This window comes from Pholis gunnellus (genome assembly GCF_910591455.1).
Source record: "Pholis gunnellus genome assembly, chromosome: 7".
Taxonomy (NCBI): Eukaryota; Metazoa; Chordata; class Actinopteri; order Perciformes; family Pholidae; genus Pholis; species Pholis gunnellus.
Genome location: NC_136533.1, coordinates 12,107,334 through 12,128,852, shown reverse-complemented (window position 1 = coordinate 12,128,852; position 21,519 = coordinate 12,107,334). Strand labels below are relative to the sequence as shown.

The window sequence follows — 21,519 nt, the reverse complement described above, 5'->3', positions numbered from 1 at the left end:
GATCAGCCATGACATTAGCCATGCGTGGACGTGATCTCACTGACTAGGTGTAAGTCTAAATTTAGGTTCATTATCAGGATGGGAACAGGTGTGGAGGGATTTTCTGCAATGACAGATATTCCCCATGAGTCTGTGTTTATGAACGATCTATAATGAACAGCACGACCCCAGTGAAAATACACATTTATATCACATATATGTTGCTCCATAGTGTTTATCTCATCAAATATATTATTAATATATGATATCTAGATAAACACATATTTACATTTCTCTTCGGCCGTGTACAAATACACTGAAAGCTCTTTGTGTTGAAATAATAAAGAAATATCAGATTTGTATTATTGCGTTTCTGATTGTGTTTGCAAAAGGTAAAGGACGACATACTGCTTAATGTCTGTCTACTCTTCTTTATTCACAAGGCCTCTAACAGCTGCTACAGTCCGACTTCTCTTTGACTGTATCCTTTCTCTGACCTTACTGACAACAGACTTCTTTATTTCCTCTCTTTGTTTTTTTGCAATTGCCCAAAGCCAGTAAGCTATTCTCAACGAACCGACTTTATCATTGTTTATAACTCTTTCATCTCAATAAATATCCTCAAAATGTATAAATGAGAAATAGCCTTCTAGAAATTGAGTGTTTCCATTTCCGTACTCAATTTGTGCTCGTTTTTTTCTCTCGAAACACAAAAAGCACACGTGTCCTATCTATCATTTAGAGTGCAGAGTATTTTTGAGTTGTGGGTCTGCTGTTTGCATGGCCTGCCAGTAGATAACCTCAGAGAGGCCGCCGTACTCACTAGTGGGACTCTGTAATGGACTCGAATGGCCTTGCACTCCCATTCATTAGCATTTACTGGTCTCTGAATCTCTGCTAATGGACAAATGCTTCTTATATTTATAAGGCTTTTAAAGGGCATCGCATGTATATTGATTTTGTTCTACTCTCTCTTCCTCAATCATTGTAATCTGGGGGAATTTCGAGCAGACTTTTGAATTTTAAAGAAATGTCCTTATCTTAAATGGAAAGACTGTCTTCTTGCACAAAGCGTTTGTTTGCACATCCGTGCATGACGCTGTTGTTAGCTTAAGTGCACACATTACCTCCCCGGCTTTTAGGACATCTTCTTGACCACGCCGTGATGAAGGAACAGGAGGTGAAGATTAGGCCCTTGTGTTTCTATCACACTAGTTATAGATAATTCTAAAAGAATGGTCTTGAACTGAACCTTTCCCACATGGCTAAACAGGTTTCTCTGCAGAGGACTTTTACACAAGCATGAGATTAGCAGTAGTCACACTACGGTATATTCGAGGCCTAATAGGTTATTTCAGTAGCTTGTTTAGAATCAAGCTTAATACCTCGGTTCACCGGCTCGCCTGTCACTTCACCCTGTGCTGCTAATACTGCCGGACCCTTGAGAGTTTGCCCGCTGAGAGCCGAGAGCTAAACCGGTGATAAGCCCTCGATGGACACATCAATCCAGCACCGTGCAGACATTCATCCTCACCACATATATTGTACGCAAGATGTTCTGCAGTGTAGATTGAAACGGCTTGTACCATGATGAATTAGCGTTATTACATTGCAGCGATAGGCTACTACTGTGTGTACATAAAAAGGCTCTTTATTTTTATGAATCCAAACATATTTTTCATGTTTTGTAAACCTTGTAAAACAGCAGGAGAGGTCACCCTTCAAAACCTTGTGATGCACCTCAGTCGGGTCAGTGTATTTGGGAGTGGGTGACGAGATGCAACACAAGGACGCAGGCCGACTGTCTACTTATCACTATCAATCATCTGGATGGCTGTGTGGCCTAATGGGCTGCTGTGTAGACGCTCGCCCCAGAGTGCGCTACATTATCTGTTTACAGCGATGCTGCCGTATTGATCACCTCCTCCTACCAGATAAGCTGAGTGATTTACAAAAAAAGGCAGCTGCAGAGATGCTCCTGCCATATCTCTCCCCGGGGAGGCTGATTCCATATTGTTACCATTACATTAATGAGCTAATTCCTCTACGAGGCTCCGCTAATGTCCTGGTGTAACCCTGTGGTCACTGGAATGTCTCGATCAGAGTTGAGCTTCAGCCGGAGAGACGATAGCTCACAAAACGCACAATGACATCCAAAATGTTTGCATGCAAGACATGAATATCACTTCACGTTCATTTTATTAGTTTATTAGCTTTTCATTCGGTTCATTCTTTTTCTTGGGGATTCATATTCATGGGCTTTAATATGCTTAAATCACGCCATTGTTAAACATATATCTGTCTCTTAGTCGCAGCCCTAAATCGTCTTACTAACAATTAATCTGCGTATTACTTTCACTAAGAAATAGAAGTCTAAAATAATCTGTAAATATTCCCATTTGAGACACTGAAAGAAAATTAAATAAGGCAAAACTTCAATCGACTAATCATTTAATCAGCTATTATTTTACATTGAAGTCACCTTAATAACAGAGCTGAAAATAATACTTTGATTAATAAACTATATATTTATAATGTTGTACTGTGTGAAGTACCCAGTATACCCGTCATATGTACCAGCATTTGTATATAATCACTATTATGTAGTTGGAGCTGTTTTGTCCCAGACTGTTTAACTAGTAAGGACAAAATAAATAAAGGGACCAACTCTTGTTTGCGTTTCAGTAGTCAGCTTCGATGGAAGAGTTCTTTTTGTCTTTCTGTTATGAAAACTGCATATTAGTTCTATTAGCTAGTTAAACCCAAACCCAGTGTCAAAGATGTCTAGTATCTTTATTTGGCTTCCAATAGAGGTCACTGAAGAGAAGACCTCTGTGCACTAGACCCAACACAACTTATGCTTTTAAACACCAAACGACTAACGGAACAGAACGAACGCCAATAATAATAATAATAATAAAATGTTGAGCTAAAATCTAATTCAAATGTAATGTTTTGGTCGCACTGTCCATTGATTTAAAATAAGAAGAGCAGAGCTATGAGGGTAACTTGAACAGGAGATCTCCTGTGAAGGCTTTAGGAGTCTTTGGACATTACGTGTTAACCCAATTTGTATTTCCACAACTGTCTCACATGACCTGGCGTATCCTGTGAAACCTGCTACCTGTGGTTTTATTTCAGGATGTTTTCCACCATTTGTGAGAGAGAGTGTGTGTGTGTGTGTGTTTGTGCACACACTTTTGCGTGATGCCGTGTGACGGCTCATCAGATTTCATACCTGGCCAGTGTGGCACGACAGCAAGAGTAGATGTCTTGGAAGCACTCAGGGTATCGGAGAGTCAACAGCAGAATCAAATTAAATGTCATTTAGATAGAAGTGAATGAAGGGATTGTTTGACAGCACAAGGAAATGGATTTGCCTCCTCACCTTTTATTTTGGCTTAGGATTTTTTTTCTTCCCCTGAACACAAATTTACCCTGTTTAAGAAGAAGGGACTCAACCTGATCTGGAAGTTGGTCAGATTTCTGCAGCGTCGCTCCGGTCAGGCTTGGCTGCGCACATAGGAAACGCACAGAGAGGGCGAGAAATGTGAGACTCGGGTTGAGGAGCACAGATCTCCGGCTTGATAAGTGAAGGCAGTGACAAAAAGCATAAAGACCCTTTTACATGCTTGTTGTCCTGTTGTCAACTGAATGGAGAGTTGGCCATTTACTATAATGAATGGCTTAACCATACGTCTCTCTGTAAGGAAAATGTTTATATGTCTTACTTCTGATGTATGCTGGAGAGTTAACCAGGCTGTGAAAGGCTTTTTGAGTCCTGTTGTGGACAAATAATGACCGTCGGGAATAGTTTATAATTCTTTGTCTTTTTCTCTAGCAGTGTCTATCAGCCTTTACTAAAATTAATTAAGTGATATTTGAATATGAGGGTTTAAATTCAGAGTCAGTTGCACACCTAATCCCCCCCCCCACCCTACACCCAAGCCTCCACCTTATCATGCATGGGCCTGTTGGCCACCCAGGCAGAGCCCCCAGAGGGCTGCAGAGGGGCGAGACAGGATCAGATGTGCTCCATCCCTCTACCTCTTGGCTGCATTTCTCTATGGATCTGAATAGCTTTGCAGGTAAATTGTTATTCCCTGGCTGTGTGAGGTTAAGCTGGTTGGTGTAGATGGGGCAGATTGCGTCGCTCAGTATTCGCATCTCCATTTTCAAGTCCAACTTCAAAGCATAATTGCTGTAAGAGTGATAATGCACTGAATGGATAGTGGTTGTGGTCATTTTGGGAGGAAGCACAATCTCTCAGAGTAATGAAAACCCCGTAGTGGTGGAGGTGGAGGAATGTTGCTTGCTCAGATAGACTGGCACACATCGTTCCCGACAAAGTTTTTTTTGTGCAACGTGAGACAGGGTGGTGTGGCACTTTACCAAATTGTTTTACAAAATCTTTGACTGGAGCTGTCATGAGGGGGGTTTGAGATAGCGAGAATCCCGGAGAGGGCGGACTATCAGGTGTCGTGCTCATCAAGCTCAATTAGGTGGGAGGAAACCAAATACAGATCACTGTGATGGTTCATTGTACGAGCTGGTGTAAGGGCATAACTCAGACATGCCTCTGACAGCCTCCTCATTTGTTCAGAGACGACCAAAGACAAGCCTGATTAGTTGTGCTTCAAAGCAATGCTATGCTCATTACATGAGCAGTTGAGTGAGTCGATTGTAAAGCCAGAGGGTCCGGTCTATCGTGACAGAAGTCAAGTGGTTTGATTAGAATATTCTCAGTTTGTAGAGAGTTCATATTCTCAAAGGCTTAATATCACTGGTGTGTAATACTACTTTATTTGTCATTTTTTTGTGATAAAATCAAAGCTTGTTCTTTAAAAGCTGAGCTTTTAGAGTTCCCTGTTTGTACTCTGAAGTAGTATGAGACAAAGCGACCAGTCTCGGGAATCATTGCATCATTTGCCGAAGAATTTAGTCAAAAGGTGTCCGACGTAGATCGAGCGACAGTTAAAAGTGGCTTCACACACTTGTCACATCATTTCATTATAGTTTTGCCAAAGTTGCCATGTGGAAACTGCCTGAATCAAATGTAACAGACAGTACGTTTTCCTTGACTCTTTGTCGTAGATAGGAACATTTTTTGCATTTTTTTTAGTTTAGTTTTATTGAGTCATAAAAGAGTGCTTTGCCTCTCCGGTCAGCTGATCTGAAACTTCTCTAAATCTTTACGAGAAGTTCAGAGTTCAAAGTAGATTATTGCTTTCTTCATTTCTTCTGGAATGAACGATTGAATATCCCATTATAGTGGCTAGCATGGCAACGATCCAAGAAGGATTGAAGCTGCTATAAAAGAAACGGTGACAGTACTGCTTCCCAGGTATACTTTACGTACAACAAACATTCATAAAGAAGAGAGCATCAAATCTCAGTTGTCACAGGTGTAACCTGACTACTACCATTGAGCAAGATGAACTCTATCTGGCTGTTCAGAAAACAGCTCTTTGACAGTAATCAAGTCAGTCCTGCCTCGTCATTTTTATCTCTGATAGGTCATATGATATCCCTACTATTGTGCTCTACTTTACTTAAGAGGCACATGCTCTTAAATACCAGGACAGTGACTCAACGTACTAAAGTAGCTCTTGTCCTTCTTATAAAATGTACATGTCAGCTACCACCGCTTGAATTTCATAAGCTATTTGAAACATTAAATTATAAAACGGTATTTGAGGAGAAAGCAGATGAGTTGCCGTCTTGGTATCTGCATAGAAGCTGATCTCCGTCCCATGTTCGCTGGAAATGGAGAGTCCTGATGGCTGGAAACGGCACAGTTTGGTTGGGATCTCATGTTACCTCACCTCTTGCTCCACACAGACTGCTCAATCGGTGCACTTAAGCGTTACGGTTTAACTTTTTCCACTGTCTTTATGCTTTAATAAAAATTACTGTCAATAAAGCTGCCATGTAGGACATTAACAATTTGCAAGAGGCCTTTGCTCTGTTATTGTTTTCAGGTTGACGGAAGTGAGCTTTGATGTGAGATTTGGACGCTATCCGATCACTAAAATATAGTGCTTCTCACATTAACACCATGTCCCACGTCTGACGGCTTTACTCTGCAATGTCAATAATGATGCAGCAGAACGCCTGATCCGCTGGCAAATGCAGAGCAAAGACTCGAGGAAGTTATCGACAGACTCGGGGTCTGCCTCCGCCTAATCTATTCCCCTTTCCCATGCCAGCGTGGTTTGACCGAAAACGTGCAGCAGATGTGAAGGTTTCGGTAGATATCAAAATGTTTACGAGTTGAAATAAACATGGCCTACTTTAGGCACTGGAGAGGCAGATTCCTTTCCTCCAGCGAGCAGATAGGACACGCCATGCTGCCAATGGCTAAAATATACAGTTGTCAGAAAATATTAACAGATGAAACGGGGTGCGAGGGGGAGAGTAGTAGTCACAGCAGAACGATGACCAGTTATCTGAAGCATTAATCTTCTCTGGGGGGGCTTGTGTTGGAGCGGAGGCATGCTGAGGAGCTGCTGAGAGGAGTGGTGTAATCTCTCCGGCGGAAATGCTGAGCTTTCTCAGCCAAGATGGGACCGAGATTGTGCTCTGCTCCTCTAAAGGTGGCTGTGGTGGGGGGAGTCTCCACATAAGTAGCTGATATGAGTGTTTTATTCCTCAAATCGGCTTCCTTACTCGCGCCGTCAGTGAGATATGCTTTTGACTTGTGAAGACAAACTGCCCCCTTAAGGAACCACAAATACACTAGAGTGTGTTTGGTTTCCTGATGACTGCAGATAGTCTTGTCAGTGCCTAGGGCGAGACATTTACATCCCAGTAATAAGGTTTCTTTAACGGATTGCAAGGGGAGTAGCAGCCTGCCTTGAGGTGTGTTTTTTTTTTATTTTTTACTTGTGATCAGTAACCATTTGTCATCTTTCTGTGTTAGATCCCTCTGTGCTGCTGTAAACACCTACTACCTGGCATGTTCCTGCTGCCCCCCCAGCTGCTCATATGTGCTGTTTAGCAACAAGATAGCTCTCCTCATGGACCTGCTGCTGCATCAGCTAACAGTAAGTTTTATGCGTCCCAGCACATTGCGATTACCTCATACCTCCTACCTAATTTGCTATCACTGACACATTTTCCTTTTCGCAAATTATGCAAAATTCATTATTTGTGTAATTGGTTTGTGCCAACAGCATTATTTTTAAACCTTCCTTGTTTTCTTTACTTTAATCTGTTTATATACAGTGCTTTGACCGCTGCCTTCTTTGCTAGTGTCGGTTCCTGCCACAGTGTTAATGAAAGACAGCGCAAGACACAAGCTAGCGAGTAACAAAGCGTTTGCCCAGCCTCTCCACAGATGCCTCCTGACTGAGGGGAATGTGAGAGCGCAGGCAGGCAGGCAGGCTGCATTGCGGCGACATGTCAGCCCATATCCTTCAGCACTGTGTAAGAAGGACTGTAAACATCAGCCCACTCCAAACATCTAACGGTGGCGGCTCGCTGGGGCCGCCTACGCTCACAACACAGACAGGACAAGGCACAGGCACAGGGTTGTGGTACATGCATGAACTCTTCTGGGGCTTCCTCCTCCAGTGAGTGAGTTCCAATCCAAAGAAGTCATATTTCCTTAGGGCACACAGGGAGAGGTTAGTTTGGTTCAGTTTATATAAAACATATCCCAGCAGCTGCTCTGCTGAGTGACATATCCAACAGCACTGCAGGAGACAAACTAACTGTTCTCCATGTGTCCACTGCAGATTAAGAATTAGGCTCAAAACTGTATTCATGCTTTGATAAATTGTAATTAAATTTACAAGTGAGACAATAAAGTTTTCAAATTCCGCACAGCTTTAATTTTGTTATTTTTGTATTTTCGTTGCTTGACTGAGTGTGTGTTCGTGTGTATGTCTATGTTCTGGTATGCGTGTGTGTAAGCAATAGGGTAAAGCAGTGGGGGTTGCACTGCCATATGAGCATGGACCCTTTTAATTAGATTTGTGGAGAATGTCGGTGGATTTACCTATGCTGTCAGCATGCACCCCAACCATTAGAGCAAATGAGAAGCTTTTACCTATGCAAGCTTTTCCATGTTACGCAGTAGCACTATATTTTAACAGGGCCCTCTGCTTGTGTGTTTTATCAAGTTTGTCTGGAAAATGCAAATGAAGCGAGAAATACTCGACTGACTACACTATTTCATTTAGTTCTAGAGCCTTTCTATACAAGCTTTATCTTGTCGCCATGTATCTCGTTCTTGGTACATCTTTACTCGTGTACCCCGGCCTTAAACGGCTACTGTATGCCTTTTACAGTAGCGACTACAAATAACGAGTGTATTCTGCTACTTTTTGGCCTTAAGCTGGTGAACATTCTCACCAAACTGTGTAACGAGCCAACAATGTGGGAAAATCCTTTTGCTAAACAAAAACGGGTCATTTAACATTAGCCTCTGTGTTAAATTTGATCAAAGAACACAGTTTTGATTAATAGGTAGGCTACCGTCTGTAACATTATTTTTCTTCCATTCTTGCAGCTGTATGTCCCAGATGACGACAAATCTATTTTCGGGCGCAGTGTGAACAAACAAGTCTTTGAGGGTTTGACAACGGGATTGTTGCAGACCATCGCTACCATCCTCGGGTCCCTGTGGCCGCATGGCTCTGAGTCTGGACAAGGTGAAAACACATGGATTTCCTCCCCAGATGCCAAGGTCAAGAGCTCTGCCACAGAGTCCTTCAACACTCGCACACAAGACCTAATCAGGTATTTTCCTTCCGACGTTCTGTACTACTGACGCTGCTTCTCCTCCTCCTACATGGCACCTTTTTTTCCTCATTTCCCGACCTTTTTACCTTCTTTAGTACATCCCTCCTTCCCTCCTCTTCACTGGGTTGAGAGTTGGTCAACCTCTGATTTCCTCAACCGCGTGCCTTATGTAAAGAATTGGCTGACAAAATGTCAGATCTCTTTGGAAATGGTCCAACTGGTGTCTTGTTAGAATGGGAGTAGTGTGAGAATGAGGGTGTATTCTGGCATCCTTCCAGCTTGTACTTTTTCCACACATTCAGCGCCGCATTTCAAGTAAAATCCGTTTTAGGGGAGAGGGTGGGGGTGGGGGGGCACAAAGTAGCATAAACAAAGAGCACTTCCAAAGCTTTGAAAGGCCTCCTTGAACCTGACGTTGGAGCTACAGCCATGTGGGTCTGGGCTGTAGGAGTTGGAGAAATGTGGGCTGTGAGGAAAGGCAGGCCCGGCCTGATGAAGCCTCGTGGAAGAGTGCAGTCTTTCCACCACCACTCCCACAAGCCATGATTCATCTGGTCGGAGCAGCTGCACAGGCCCACCACTCTCATCCACTGACCCAGTCGTAACCCTGGAGACAGGGGAGGGCCTGAGAAAAATGGTGTCGTCAGACTGGTAATCCCAAGTACGAGCACAAGATTTACATCAACTGCCTTGTATATAATGTATATGCTAGCGAGGACAAAAGATCAAAACATTTGTAGCTTTTGCAACACTCTCCCATTATGCAAACCCATACATCACACAGAGAGGAGATCGCCATTTCCTTTCCTCTTATTACCAGTTTTCTCAGTTTGACTTTCGGTGCTTTTAGTTCCCTATCATTGTTATAAATGCTGAGGCGCCGGGCGGGCAAGTTCGACCACCAGGCAGGTTGTCAAACAGAGAGCAGGCGTCGCACAAAAGCAGTCGGTGTGAGGAAAGATCCTTTCAACCCACCTAAAGCTGTGGAAGAGGATCAAGTCAAAACAATGGGGCTTGGTTCAAGTGTCAGATGACCTGGAGCGGAGGTTGAAAACGGTCATAATCACCTGTTTTGAGAGGACCTCAATGACTGACAGTTCTAACAAAAAAAGGTATGCGCAAGAAGCGAAGAGTCAAGACGCCGATTTAGATGAGGATCCGTGGCTTCGCAGCGACCACGTCGGCTCCTAGAAAGCCTTGATTGGCAGCTGTAGTGCTGCGTAGATTTCTGTAAGATGTTGGTGCCTGAGCGGAGCCCGAAGGTCCAAGCATACCGGAGCTGTGAGAAGACGGCCCCAGGTTAGCACACTGTCAAGGGCCCCAGAGCTGGGCTGGCACAGGGGCCACAAACAGCCCTCTAATGACACTATTAGCAGTGATTTGTGGCTGAAAGAGTACAGGGAACATGATCACGAGACCTGTCATTGGCAAAGACAAATTGGAGATATCGCAGTAATAGCAGGGGTGGAGGGCTTAGGTGAGGTGTCCGTTTTCAGCTGCGGTGCTGTGGAAGTATGCACAGTAAAGGCCTTTGTTTGCCTGTGTGAAAGAAAGTCTACCATAGTGCATTTGGGGAAGATGATATTAACCACTGCATGTTTTTTTTTTTTTCTCTTGTGTGTTTCTTCCAGCTATGTAGTGAACATGGGTCTGATTGACAAGCTGTACGGGTGCTTCTTGTCGATCCAAGGTCCTGTAGACGAGCATCCCAAGATGTCTGCTTTCCTCCAGCAAGCCACGGCTCTGCTGCACAGCATGTGTAAGCTGTGTTTTGTCGTAACCGGACGGTGAGCATTTCTCTTACACACATTTAAACGTCTGTGGGATCTCACGATCGTCCTCTGACAAACACACACACTCACTCTTCTCTGTGCGTCTAATGGCGGAGACCGAATCACCCTCAGTTCTTTAATGTCACAAGGATCCATAACGACGGGAATCCCGGTTACTCAAACAAAAGCCTGTGGTTCCTCTGCAATCAGCCAGCAGGTCGTTTCCTCCAGCCAGCTAGCTGGCTAAGCTGTCGTTACTGCACATAGAGATAGGGATCTACTTGACCCGGTGCTCTGTCACTCACCATAAACCTTAGCCTGCAGCGTGGGGGGAGCCCACACAACGTGTGCTACAGTGACCTCCACGCAGAGAGGTTCAGCGGCGCCGCTGACAGAGGCGACGCACACAGTCACACCAAGGGACGCCAGTATCCAAATTCCTCACTTAAAAGGAAAAGAAATGCTAAACCACGGTAGCAAGGAGATATGCTTTGATGTTGTGCGTTGTAATTGTCAATGCAGAATCAAGGTATCAATCCAGCCAATTAGCTTTCCTTTTCATAACTACTCCACCACTTGGCAGTACATTACGCCATGATCTTCTCATTGCGTTTGAAGCGTCGCCCAGTGTGCTGCTGTACCTTGCCCAGCTGCAAGGTGCTGCAGTAACAATGACCAGCTGCTTCACACCAGCAAAGTAGAAAGATAGCTACGGCGGTTTTGTCACTGAATATCTGTGAGAAAACATAGTGTCCGACTTTGCAGGTTTAATGAGACCCGTGTTATGATCAATACGGCAGCCAGCGAGCTCCGTTCTGCCAAGATTCTCCGTGTATATAAGAATGCTCAATCGGCTCGAAGAATATTTTGGCCATGCCAGTTGCTGTGTCAGGGGATTATAATGGCATTAGGAAGGCTGTGTTCTTGCCTAGCAGCATATTTCACGCAGAGCCTGTTGGCTAACATCAAGTATCAGCATGCGCTGTAGGTTCCATCCAGAGGTCACACCCCCTCCTTTCTACATGGCTGCAAATCATAGCTGGTGCTGCTGCGGTAGTCTTAAATTGTCTGTCTGCACTAGCCGAGGGTTTTCACCAGAGTCGTCCGCGTTGCTACTGAAGATAATGAATAACACTGAAGCGTTCATTTCTCTCCTTTTCTTTATCATTGCAGGGTTTTTATGTCAAAATAATGCAGTCATGTTGAGTGTAGTTGACCCTGCAGGTACTGATATGATTAGATAATACATATTTCATCTTGTTAAAATGTTGTAATTGTTCATTTTCTATGATTAGATTCTGTCTTTTGAAGCTCCTAGCGTGACAGCTTTTCTTTAAAAAATGGTTTGTAGACTGAGGCCTTTCCTCCATCCTGTGAAGCTTTTTATTTGATGGACCTCCTCTTTTCAAAGCAGCATTATTTCTGGCTTTGTTGTTAAATGTAATGTTCAATAACAGGATGGTGTTACCGATCCCTTAACCAACAAGGTGGCATCTTGTTGAAACCAAACAAACATACCGCCTTGAATCCTCTTTAAGCGAGCCTTGATTAAATGAGTTGCAGCACTCAGCACCTTGTCAGGCAGCTCTGTGCAATCCGCCAGCTTGAAGTAGCTGCCATGAGCTTCACGTCATGGCATCACTATGTTTACTGTAGCTGGAGAGGGAGCGGAAGAGACTATCTTGAATCTTGAATGTCCCACTCTTCAGCTGCACCCAAACTGGCTGGCAGTGAATTTTACTAGTGAAGTTTAAAAAAAAAAGTAAAAACCGATTGAGAGCTCCTCACATACAAAGACTGCAAAACTGTTACTCCCTAAATAAACAGAAGCACATGAGGAGCAGAAGATGAAGCTGTGATCCAACATGTCAAGATGCCACACATGTTAAAGTCTGTGCTCTTCCACTCGCAGCAGTCGGTTAAGTCAGGTAGTACAGCAGCACCAACAGGGTAGTGTCTCTTATCTGAAGGGAAAGTCATCTCTAAGCCCTTGTCTGGGGAGTAAATCTAGAAGCCGCCGAGGTCTAGACTGTTATATGTGTCCGTAGTCTTGGGATGTCGCAGTGAGAGAACAGTCTGAAGTTCAGTTTTTGGTTGGTTTTTGCCACAAATGAAGACCTAAATACTACAAAGTGTTACCTGGTATCTGGTATCATATATATGTGTGTGTTTATTTATGAGCCCTTCCATTTATTTTTGGTTTTGCTGACCACACACTCGCCCTCTCCTCCTCTCCAGTGCTCCCAGTATATTTGACAATAAACGCCAGGACCCGACTGGATTGACGGCCCTGCTGCAGTCCACAGACCTGGTGGGAGTGGTGCACACGCTGTATTGTATGCTGCTGCACAGTTTCTCGCCAGAGTCTTCTTCCCAGAGTCAGGAGCCCTATGGCCCCGGGGTCATCCAGGTGGCTTTGCAAGGCATCCGCTTCCTCAACAGTTTTGCCCTGCTTGACCTGTCCGCCTTCCAGGTATCATCCGAAATATTCTGTTTTCACTTTCACAAATATAGAAATCCGTAAAGATCGAGCAGATTGAACGTTTTGTGACAGAAAGTTTGACATACATTTTGTTCTTTACAGTTCTGCATCTGTTTGTTTGAGCATTTTTCTGTATTGTAGATACATTACTATACCATATCTATATTTTATTGAATAACATTCACTGTACATGGATTGCTAAAGGAAAAGCTGGCACCTTTGCATTAACAAACTGGTATTTGAATAAATTGTAGAAAGAGCAATTTAAATGACATGTCCTTCATCACATGTGGTAAAATTTCTGCCAAATATTTAAATGATACTCCCTGGATTTAATAAAAAAAATCAAAGATGCTAGTTCCTTTGTTAGGAGCCATTGGAAGAGGAGTTACTCTCCTCAGGACAAAGCTGACCTGTGGACATAAACACGGCTGTCCTCTGACCCCGGGTCAGTGGTTGGGGTTGAATCGAGCCCGGTGGGTCAGCAGTTAGGATGGAGCACGAGTGATTATCACTGTATGCAGGGCCGTACATTACCCACTCTGAGGAGGAGGGGGCGACAGCTTCACTGAGCTAAGTCACCACATAGACGGAGAGCCACGAGGGCAAGCGAGAATGCTGTTAATTATTTTAATGTCTTGTGGTAATCACCTTGAAGCGGCTCCCTCTCACTGACCCGCCACACTCGGGCAACTCAAAACAGCTGTAAATGAAAGCACTTCACTGCCGGAGTTTTATGAACATTTTAAATAATGTTTCTTCTTTTGGACGGGGGTTGTAGTCACCTTGTGTTTCACATTACCTGCATAGGACCGGCTAATAGGTGTTGTGAATGGATGATCAGAGTTCCGGCCGTTATTGCTCTCTGCTGCCGCATCAGCTCCCAATAATTAGTTTAGAAAGACATTTCAAAAGGGTTCAGTGCGGTATGAATCACAGGGTTATGCAGCAGTTGCATTTCGGCAAAAATATGCAGCAACAAATCTGATTTACCGAAAAAATAAAGTGAAAAAAGGAACTGTTTTTTTTAATGTTTTTCCTGTTTTGTTGAGTTGATTTTTTTAAAATCTAAATTTATTTAATTATTACTGAATAATAATTAGCTTCTGTTCCATTCGACAGCTGCTTACATGGTTCAGTGAGTTTAACACTTTGTCTGCGTATACGTTTATAAGGCCTGAAAACAGCCTTTAGCTTCTCAGGTACTGCATTTATGGATGTTACGATGCTAACACACCCAAACGTCCCGTGGAATAGTGATGATCTTCTGGTGCTCCGTCACACTGACATGTTTAATAAATACTGTCTGTAAGCTGCTCCTAGCATCTCATTTCTGAGCGGGATTGGGGTGTTTTATGGTGGGACCCCGCCTGAGTTGCTTATACTCTTACACCATGTATGTTCCCAGCAGCAACACATATTGTCATTCATTACTTTGTATTGTTATTGAGCTCTTTGTGATCACAATCATAGACAATTCATGCTGCATTTACTGTAAAACATACTAACATGTGTCATCTGGGACCCGTCGTCAGTCTGTTCTAGGAGCCGAGGGCCTGTCTCTGGCGTTCCGACACATCGTCAGCTCCCTGCTCTGGTACTGTACCCAGCATTCCTCTGAAGAGCTTCTGCACGAAGTCATCGTCTGTGTGGGATACTTTACGGTTAACCACACAGACAACCAGGTAAACCTGCACTGACTGCACAGAAATCACTTCAGTTTAACAAAACCAAACTACAATTTACAATTGCTTCTGTTATTTATCAATCTACCAATTTTTGGCGATTGTATAATTTCTTTGCAAATAAAATCTAAAACAATCATGACAAATTAGCATCTTAATGACCAAAATATGTTGGTGATTAGGGGGAAAAAAAACAACATTGATTTCAGATGTCTCCAAATCATGAATGTTTTCACTTTATGTGACTATTTGTTTCAAGAAATGTTTTCAAATGTCAAGTTTAATTCCCCATAAATTAAGTTGATGTCTACAAATTGCTTGTTTTATCCGATCAACCGTCTAAAACCTTAAAATACTCAGTTTACTGATACATGTAGAAACATCGAGCATAATATGAGAATAGGGATTATTAAGTAATTGATTATCAAAATAGTTATCTTTTCATTTTTTTGTTTACCAAGTAATACATTAATCTACTACACAATTAATCAATTGATAAAATTGTTAAATTTTCTGTCAATGTACTCATTTTTAATTATTTAATTGTTTCAGCACAAGTTACATTTAATTCTTTCACTTGTGAGAAGCTGTCTGCTGAGTTAAGAAGAAGTCACCGTACGATTGTCCCGTTCATGTATAATTTGTCAAAAAAAGGTTGTAGTTTTGTAATTGTAACAAAAAGCACCTGTTCAAAGATTCATGACTTGGCACCTTCTTGCTTTTGGTCTGCGTGTCGTTTATTGTACCACAGAGTGACCCATTGTTCCTTCCTGGTAACGCAGAGCAGCGCGCTGGTCCCGGTGTTACAACTACTTAGGAGCTCTGTGGAAGTGAGCAGGATGTGATGGAGCAGACCTGGCTGCTGTGTAATTGGCTGTCATGCATGGCCCGTCTACCGGGCCCCTGATTAGCCATGCTACAGTTGGCTGGGCTTTGATTATGTTAAGCCTGACCCACACAGGCAGCCGCCACAGCTTCAGTCTCAAACCTCTGATATGTCATTTATGTTCGCACGGTCACAGTCAACCCCCATAACAACTATTTATAGGCTGATTACTGATTCTCTCTTACCAGATTTGTTACTTCTAATTAAAGGGTCTTCCTCCAGTCTATGGCGCTTTCCTCTCAGCTCCTTTGCAATTTAATTATTCTGATGTACAGAATTAGCATCTGTTTGTCATTGTAGATCACATTTGCATATTATATTGAATAATTGAATGAGGACTGAAGATTAAATTAAGCGGGTGACAGATGATTCGTCTTTGAACACTCACAGCGATGTTAACAGGGCAGGACTGTATTTGGTGAAAAAGCATGTTGCTAGTTTCATGCAAAATCCACCACCTTGATGCTGCCTATAAGAAAGGTTTTGTGAAAAAGCAACAACAAAAAAATCCTCTTACGGGTTTAGTTTAAAAGAAATATCATATTTAAGTGTATATTGTCGGGGGAACAAGATCTCACACAACCTCCACACAGAGTTGATCTTTGCCAGCGGTCCAGTTCCTGGAATGCGTCCACTCAGTTCCGCACCAAGATGGATGGCGTTAAGGAGAATATTTAGAGCAGCTTGAGCTTTTCTCAAGCTAATGTAAGCATTGGCAGAGCACAAAAGCAGCCCGACCCGAGGCCTGTGCGTTGGTGGAGACTGCTGATTCACTGTCGGCACACCAGCTTTTGTTTATATATATATATATATGAATAAGGCTGCTCATAAAAAGCAGAACTTTGAAGCAGCAGTATATGTAGTGATGTATTCCCTCTGCTCTGGGGGCATGAATAATTCACCCTGTCACATGAAAAGCCATCGGTAGAGTGACATATGCAGGCTTGTGTGTTCTTTAAGTGTGTCTCTGCTTGTGGGGGCCACCGAGCCATGTAGCCATATGTTTCATTGTCTGTTGGGTGAGTCCCTAGAGACCCTTTGACAAAAAAAAAAAAAAAAAAAGCAGAACAAATGACACCTATTTTGCAACAGACAAGTAACTGTTCATCCTTTTCCCCCTGAAGAGATATGTGCCGGTAATCTCCTCGTCTGTGAATGCAGTGATTCATTTGTGAATCATCCGTGGTGATGATCTGTTGAATCTTTGAGCCGACGAGATTTTAATTATAAACTGTTGACATGTTAATAACCCACCTGACTCCCGCTTGCTCCTTTAGAAAGACACGAGCGATTTGAGAGTGTGGAAATCTTAAGAAAACCATTTTTTTTTCAGTACATGGAAAATGGCCACACACACACACACACACACACACAAGCAGAGTGAGCGACACACACAAAGAGGGTCTAATTTCAGGTAGCGTATAGACGTTTTAGAAAAGGAATCGTTTTCCCTGCACTGGCTCATGAGATTACCCGACTCCTCTGTGCTTATATTTCGTAAACAGCTTTCTTTATACCTGTAAGCATCACAAGAGCTATGGATCACCTCCAGACTTCACATCCCACACACATCTCCTGAGCTCAGCCTCATCTGTGGGGTCATTCCTCTTCTTCCCATTCTCTACAAGGGCGTTTCCTCTGCCCCGCAGGCCCAAGCCGAGCTTTAGGCCTGTAATTCCTGTTAACCTGATGTTGAAACGCTCCCTCCAGCAGTCCATTACAGCCAAGACACACACCAAGCCCTCGCTGCCTGCAGGGTAAGTGCAGCTCGTGCAGACCATAGGGAGCCAGCAGCAGGGAATGCACACTGTGTATCACCCAGCGGAGTAAACAAAGGCAGAGTAACACAGGCAGACGCACTCTCTACCGACTGGCAGGAGAGGGCCTGATTGTTAGCTCGGTAGATGATTTACACTCTGCTTCAAGGGTGAGCGCAGGTCCAACTGACTTTAAGTGAAGCTGAGGACATTTTTATCCCTGCAGACCTTTCAGTGAGGAGTTTCCATTTGTCTGTAACACTGTCATCAGGTTAGTTTCAGAGCAGAATTATCAGCAGTAAAGATCTGGGGTGGAATGACAGCGTCAGCTCATAGAGATAAATAAAGAGTTATTAAGCTTCGTTGTGTAAACAGCAGTTTTTTTTTTTTTTTTTATGGGATTTTAAAACAACTGACAATTGCCTTAAAAGTCAAGTTGGAGTGTCTATGTCAATGTCTGCGTCGCCAGCGTCTAATTGTCCAAAGGTAATTTACACAGCGTCCTGTGCACGTCTCAACCAGCCATTGTAGATGCTGTAAAGAGGCACTAAACAGCTATTTGGCTGACTTTGTTTTGTGGCGCATGCTGTGCTGCTTGTCTTATCAGTAAGGCAGTTCCTCTCTGATGGATCTGGTTTGTATTGTGGATTCAGGGTCAGATATATGGCCCTGCTCTGACGCTGGTTCCTCCTGAGGTGTCCGGGCTGTCTAGACGTTACAATGAATGGAAATTCTTCTACACGTTCAAGATGAAATTCATATATTTGCCTTATCCAGCAGTGCTGAAGCCTCATGCGCGCACAGGCTAATTATGCTGTTTGAGATTATGCTTTTTTTGCACGGCAGGAAAAAATGCCGACCACTTCTTTTTTTCCTCTCCGTTCTTAAATCTGCTTTAACTTTGGTTTACTTTTCGACGCTGGGGTTTTTCCCCGAGGATTTGTTTGCGTTTCAGAACATTAACTTTACACACTCTTTGTTGTCATTGTGGACAGTGGGGAAGTTATGTAATGGAGGAGTCATAAAACTCGGCACTGTTTGAAAATGCCAGGTCTCTGAACTTAAGAAAGAACAGAGCAGCCGAGACACTTGAGTTTTTACTGGGTCTGCGTTGTGCGCTAGCCAGATGCACGGGTTCAGATGCTTGTTGTTAGTTTTATGATGTCAGGCTTTGAGCTGTAGATACTTCAACTGAGCTGGGAGAGGCAGCTATACGGGGTAATCTCTAGTTGGAAACCATTTTGGGCTCTGGTGTTGCTCTTCACCTGGTAGAGGCGTGGAAAGTTGGCAGGAGGCTCAGTTTCTGTAACATCTATGCTCTTCCTGCCACCAGGTTTGTTTTATGTCTTTCTGCGTCGTCAGGCACTTGAAGGTGGACAATTTGTTTAGGCAGCTGAAGATGGAACTGTGCGCGGTGGAGGATTATGAGATTGCCAGGTGATTTGTGGGTTGGATCATCTCAGAGCCCCAGCTCAAATATCCAACACTTGCTTTGGTGTTAAATTATGATACCTAAACCATAAATACTCTGGATTAAAACCCAAGAATGAATATATTCTTTAGCTTTTGCAGAACCATGCTTTTGGCTGCATAACTCCCTCCCCGATGCCAGTTTGTCTTTGGGCAATGTTGCAACAGACGAGATAAATACGATGATGTGGGATTTAATGGAAAGTAGCATGAAAATGCTAAAACTACATGCAGTGAAAATAAACAGCTCTACTTTTGAAAACAGCCAGACCTTGCCTTTCTTTTTTTTTTTTCTTTTTTTTCCTTCCGTGAGTGGATGAATTTGTCCGAGTCCCACATTCCTTTGTGAGAAACACTTATTGAGTCAGTGAAACTGTGGGGATTTTGTTCTTCCACTGTTACACACACATATTCACAGCACGGTTTACATCTTTAAAAATGCACTCCAGACTTCAATACAACACTCGGTAAAACACACCAAAGCAGTTTTCTCTTTACCTTCAAATAATGAACACTCGCATTTCAGGTTGACAAATTCAGTCCTCTCCACATTTTGAAGTATTTGTAATGCATTAAAGTTCAGATTGTTTGACCTATCCATGTGGATGCTTTAAACAGAGGATGATAGGAAGTGGCACTGCTTTGTGTCCCTTTGAACGCCGCTGTAGAGGCCAGCTCTGAGAAGCTTCACCTTGAACTGATAAAAGCGATGAATTATCGCTTTGTTTATCCTGCTGTTGAAACGTGGAGTGCATTATCAAAGGAGAAGCCAATGGCAGAGTATTAGTGAGTGTATTTTTAAAATCTTGTAAATCTCGTGAATTTATGTCACCGTGACTTGGGGACCTCACCTTGCCCTTCTGGTTTCTATTGGCATTGAGTCTGTAACTGTAAAGTAGTGCCGTGTTTTTTCAGCCAGGATTTAGCACGCTGACCCCCTTGTGCTCTCAGAGGGGTGCTCGTGGTCTTCTCGGGCTCAGGGGAGATGACCAGAGCATTAGGCCAGGACCCCTTCATTTGCAGCAGGTCCCCTTTCTAATCAAATAAGGCTGGGAGTGATTTGGTTTTAATGCTGGTGGCCCGGATGTGATGGTGTGTGATTGACAGGCTGTGATGAAGAGCAGGATGTCGGCAGGGTGAAGATACCATTAATGGTATTGCTCATTTCTCAAAGTGGGGGTGGCCAACACTGTTGGTGGAGGTTTGCTCACCCTGCCTTTCACCCGCCACCCCCACCCCTCCATTCCCCCTGTTGCACTTTGAATGCCCTCTCAACCTGAGCTTCCCTCCTACGGGGCGGTAACAAGCTTTTTGCACTGACTCTTTGCGTCGGTGAGCTTAACACAGAACTTGAAAGTGAAGTTTTAACCGCTGATAATGTCATTGGTTCACATTTCCCTCTCATTGGTACAGCATCTCTGCCGTTGCTGTTGGTACAAAGAAAGAACAAAACATCCCATCATTGTGTTTTATAGCCCATAATTGCGTGGTGGGAGGCTGTGCCCCCCCAGGTCTCCTGCTAATGGCTGTTTGTGTGTTGTTTTAGTGGCAGATTTACATGTGGGAGGGACAGTGCGGTGATTTACAACCAACAGTGCCACTGACTGGCCGCCTGACTGGCTCAGTGACTGACTGGCCTTGCTCCATGTGTGTTCCAGGTGATAGTGCAGTCTGGCCGCCAGCCCAGCGTGCTGCAGAAACTGTGTCAGCTGCCCTTCCAGTACTTCAGCCACCCGCGCCTCATCCGAGTGCTCTTCCCCTCCCTCATCTCGGCCTGCTACAACAACTCCCAAAACAAGGTCATCCTGCAGCAGGAGATGAGCTGTGTGCTGCTGGCTACGTTCATTCAGGTAAATATAGGACCGTGGTGTCACATACAGCAGATGTATGCGCAGACATAGATCATAGTTTTACACACAGTTGAAATATGAAGTATGACATGTGAATGGGCTATAATCAGAGGGAAAGCTCTTTGCCTCGGCTGGTTTAACAGTTGCTCATCTCTGTAACAGGCAGGCTTGTACAAAGATAAATGGCTTCCTTCACAGTGGATTTACCTGCCACTGGTTCAACTCCCAGTAAACAGCTTGTCTCCTTCATCTTCCTCTGACAACCCGCCCCTCACCACTCTGCAACCACCACTGTTTAGACACCGATTAACTTCCATTCAAAGGGAGACAAGCTATTGTCATTTCTTTCAAACAAAGCAATAATGCATGGTGTGTGTTGCCCCGCTGCCCTCATTGTTGAGTTAACCTCAAGAACATTCCTCGGAGTGAAACGGTTCGATCCTGGATGGTTCTTTATCACCCGTCATTCTAAAAACATATATTTTGAAAATACATTGAGATGTAGTGGCAACTTTTAAATAATATTTGTTTTGTTTTTTTCTGACTGGAAGGTTTAATTATTTTAGATAAGACCAATTAAATTGTACACACACAACACCACTACTACCTGCAGTCTACTGTTATCGTACTAATGCTCGTGTTAATTCTTCTAGGACTGTGCTGCAAATGAGAAAGATTCAGACAACAAAATAAAGCCCGGAGGTAAGTTATTCTGATAAATGTATCAAATGCAATACAACAAATTGGATGAATTGTATTATATTTCATATTTTTAATTATAAAGGATAGTTTACTGGTTTTAAAAAGGCGTTGGCTCATGTCAGAACAGACATGAAGTTTACCCAATTGATCTGGAATATGTTTATTAGTAGTATATCTTCCTTGTGACA

General features: G+C 43.4%; 1 protein-coding gene across 2 annotated transcripts in view; it reads left to right on the top strand.

Moving 5' to 3' along the window:
• The window catches only part of scaper (S-phase cyclin A-associated protein in the ER), a 54,010-nt gene that overhangs the window by 31,654 nt on the left and 837 nt on the right, over positions 1 to 21,519 (top strand). For both annotated transcript variants that reach the window (XM_079162696.1, XM_079162697.1), the window contains exons 24-30: positions 6,902 to 7,025; positions 8,495 to 8,724; positions 10,359 to 10,514; positions 12,738 to 12,972; positions 14,517 to 14,666; positions 20,438 to 20,629; positions 21,283 to 21,331. In XM_079162696.1, the coding sequence (XP_079018822.1) occupies positions 6,902 to 7,025; positions 8,495 to 8,724; positions 10,359 to 10,514; positions 12,738 to 12,972; positions 14,517 to 14,666; positions 20,438 to 20,629; positions 21,283 to 21,331 (1,136 nt within the window). The remainder of the gene's footprint in view (positions 1 to 6,901; positions 7,026 to 8,494; positions 8,725 to 10,358; positions 10,515 to 12,737; positions 12,973 to 14,516; positions 14,667 to 20,437; positions 20,630 to 21,282; positions 21,332 to 21,519) is intronic.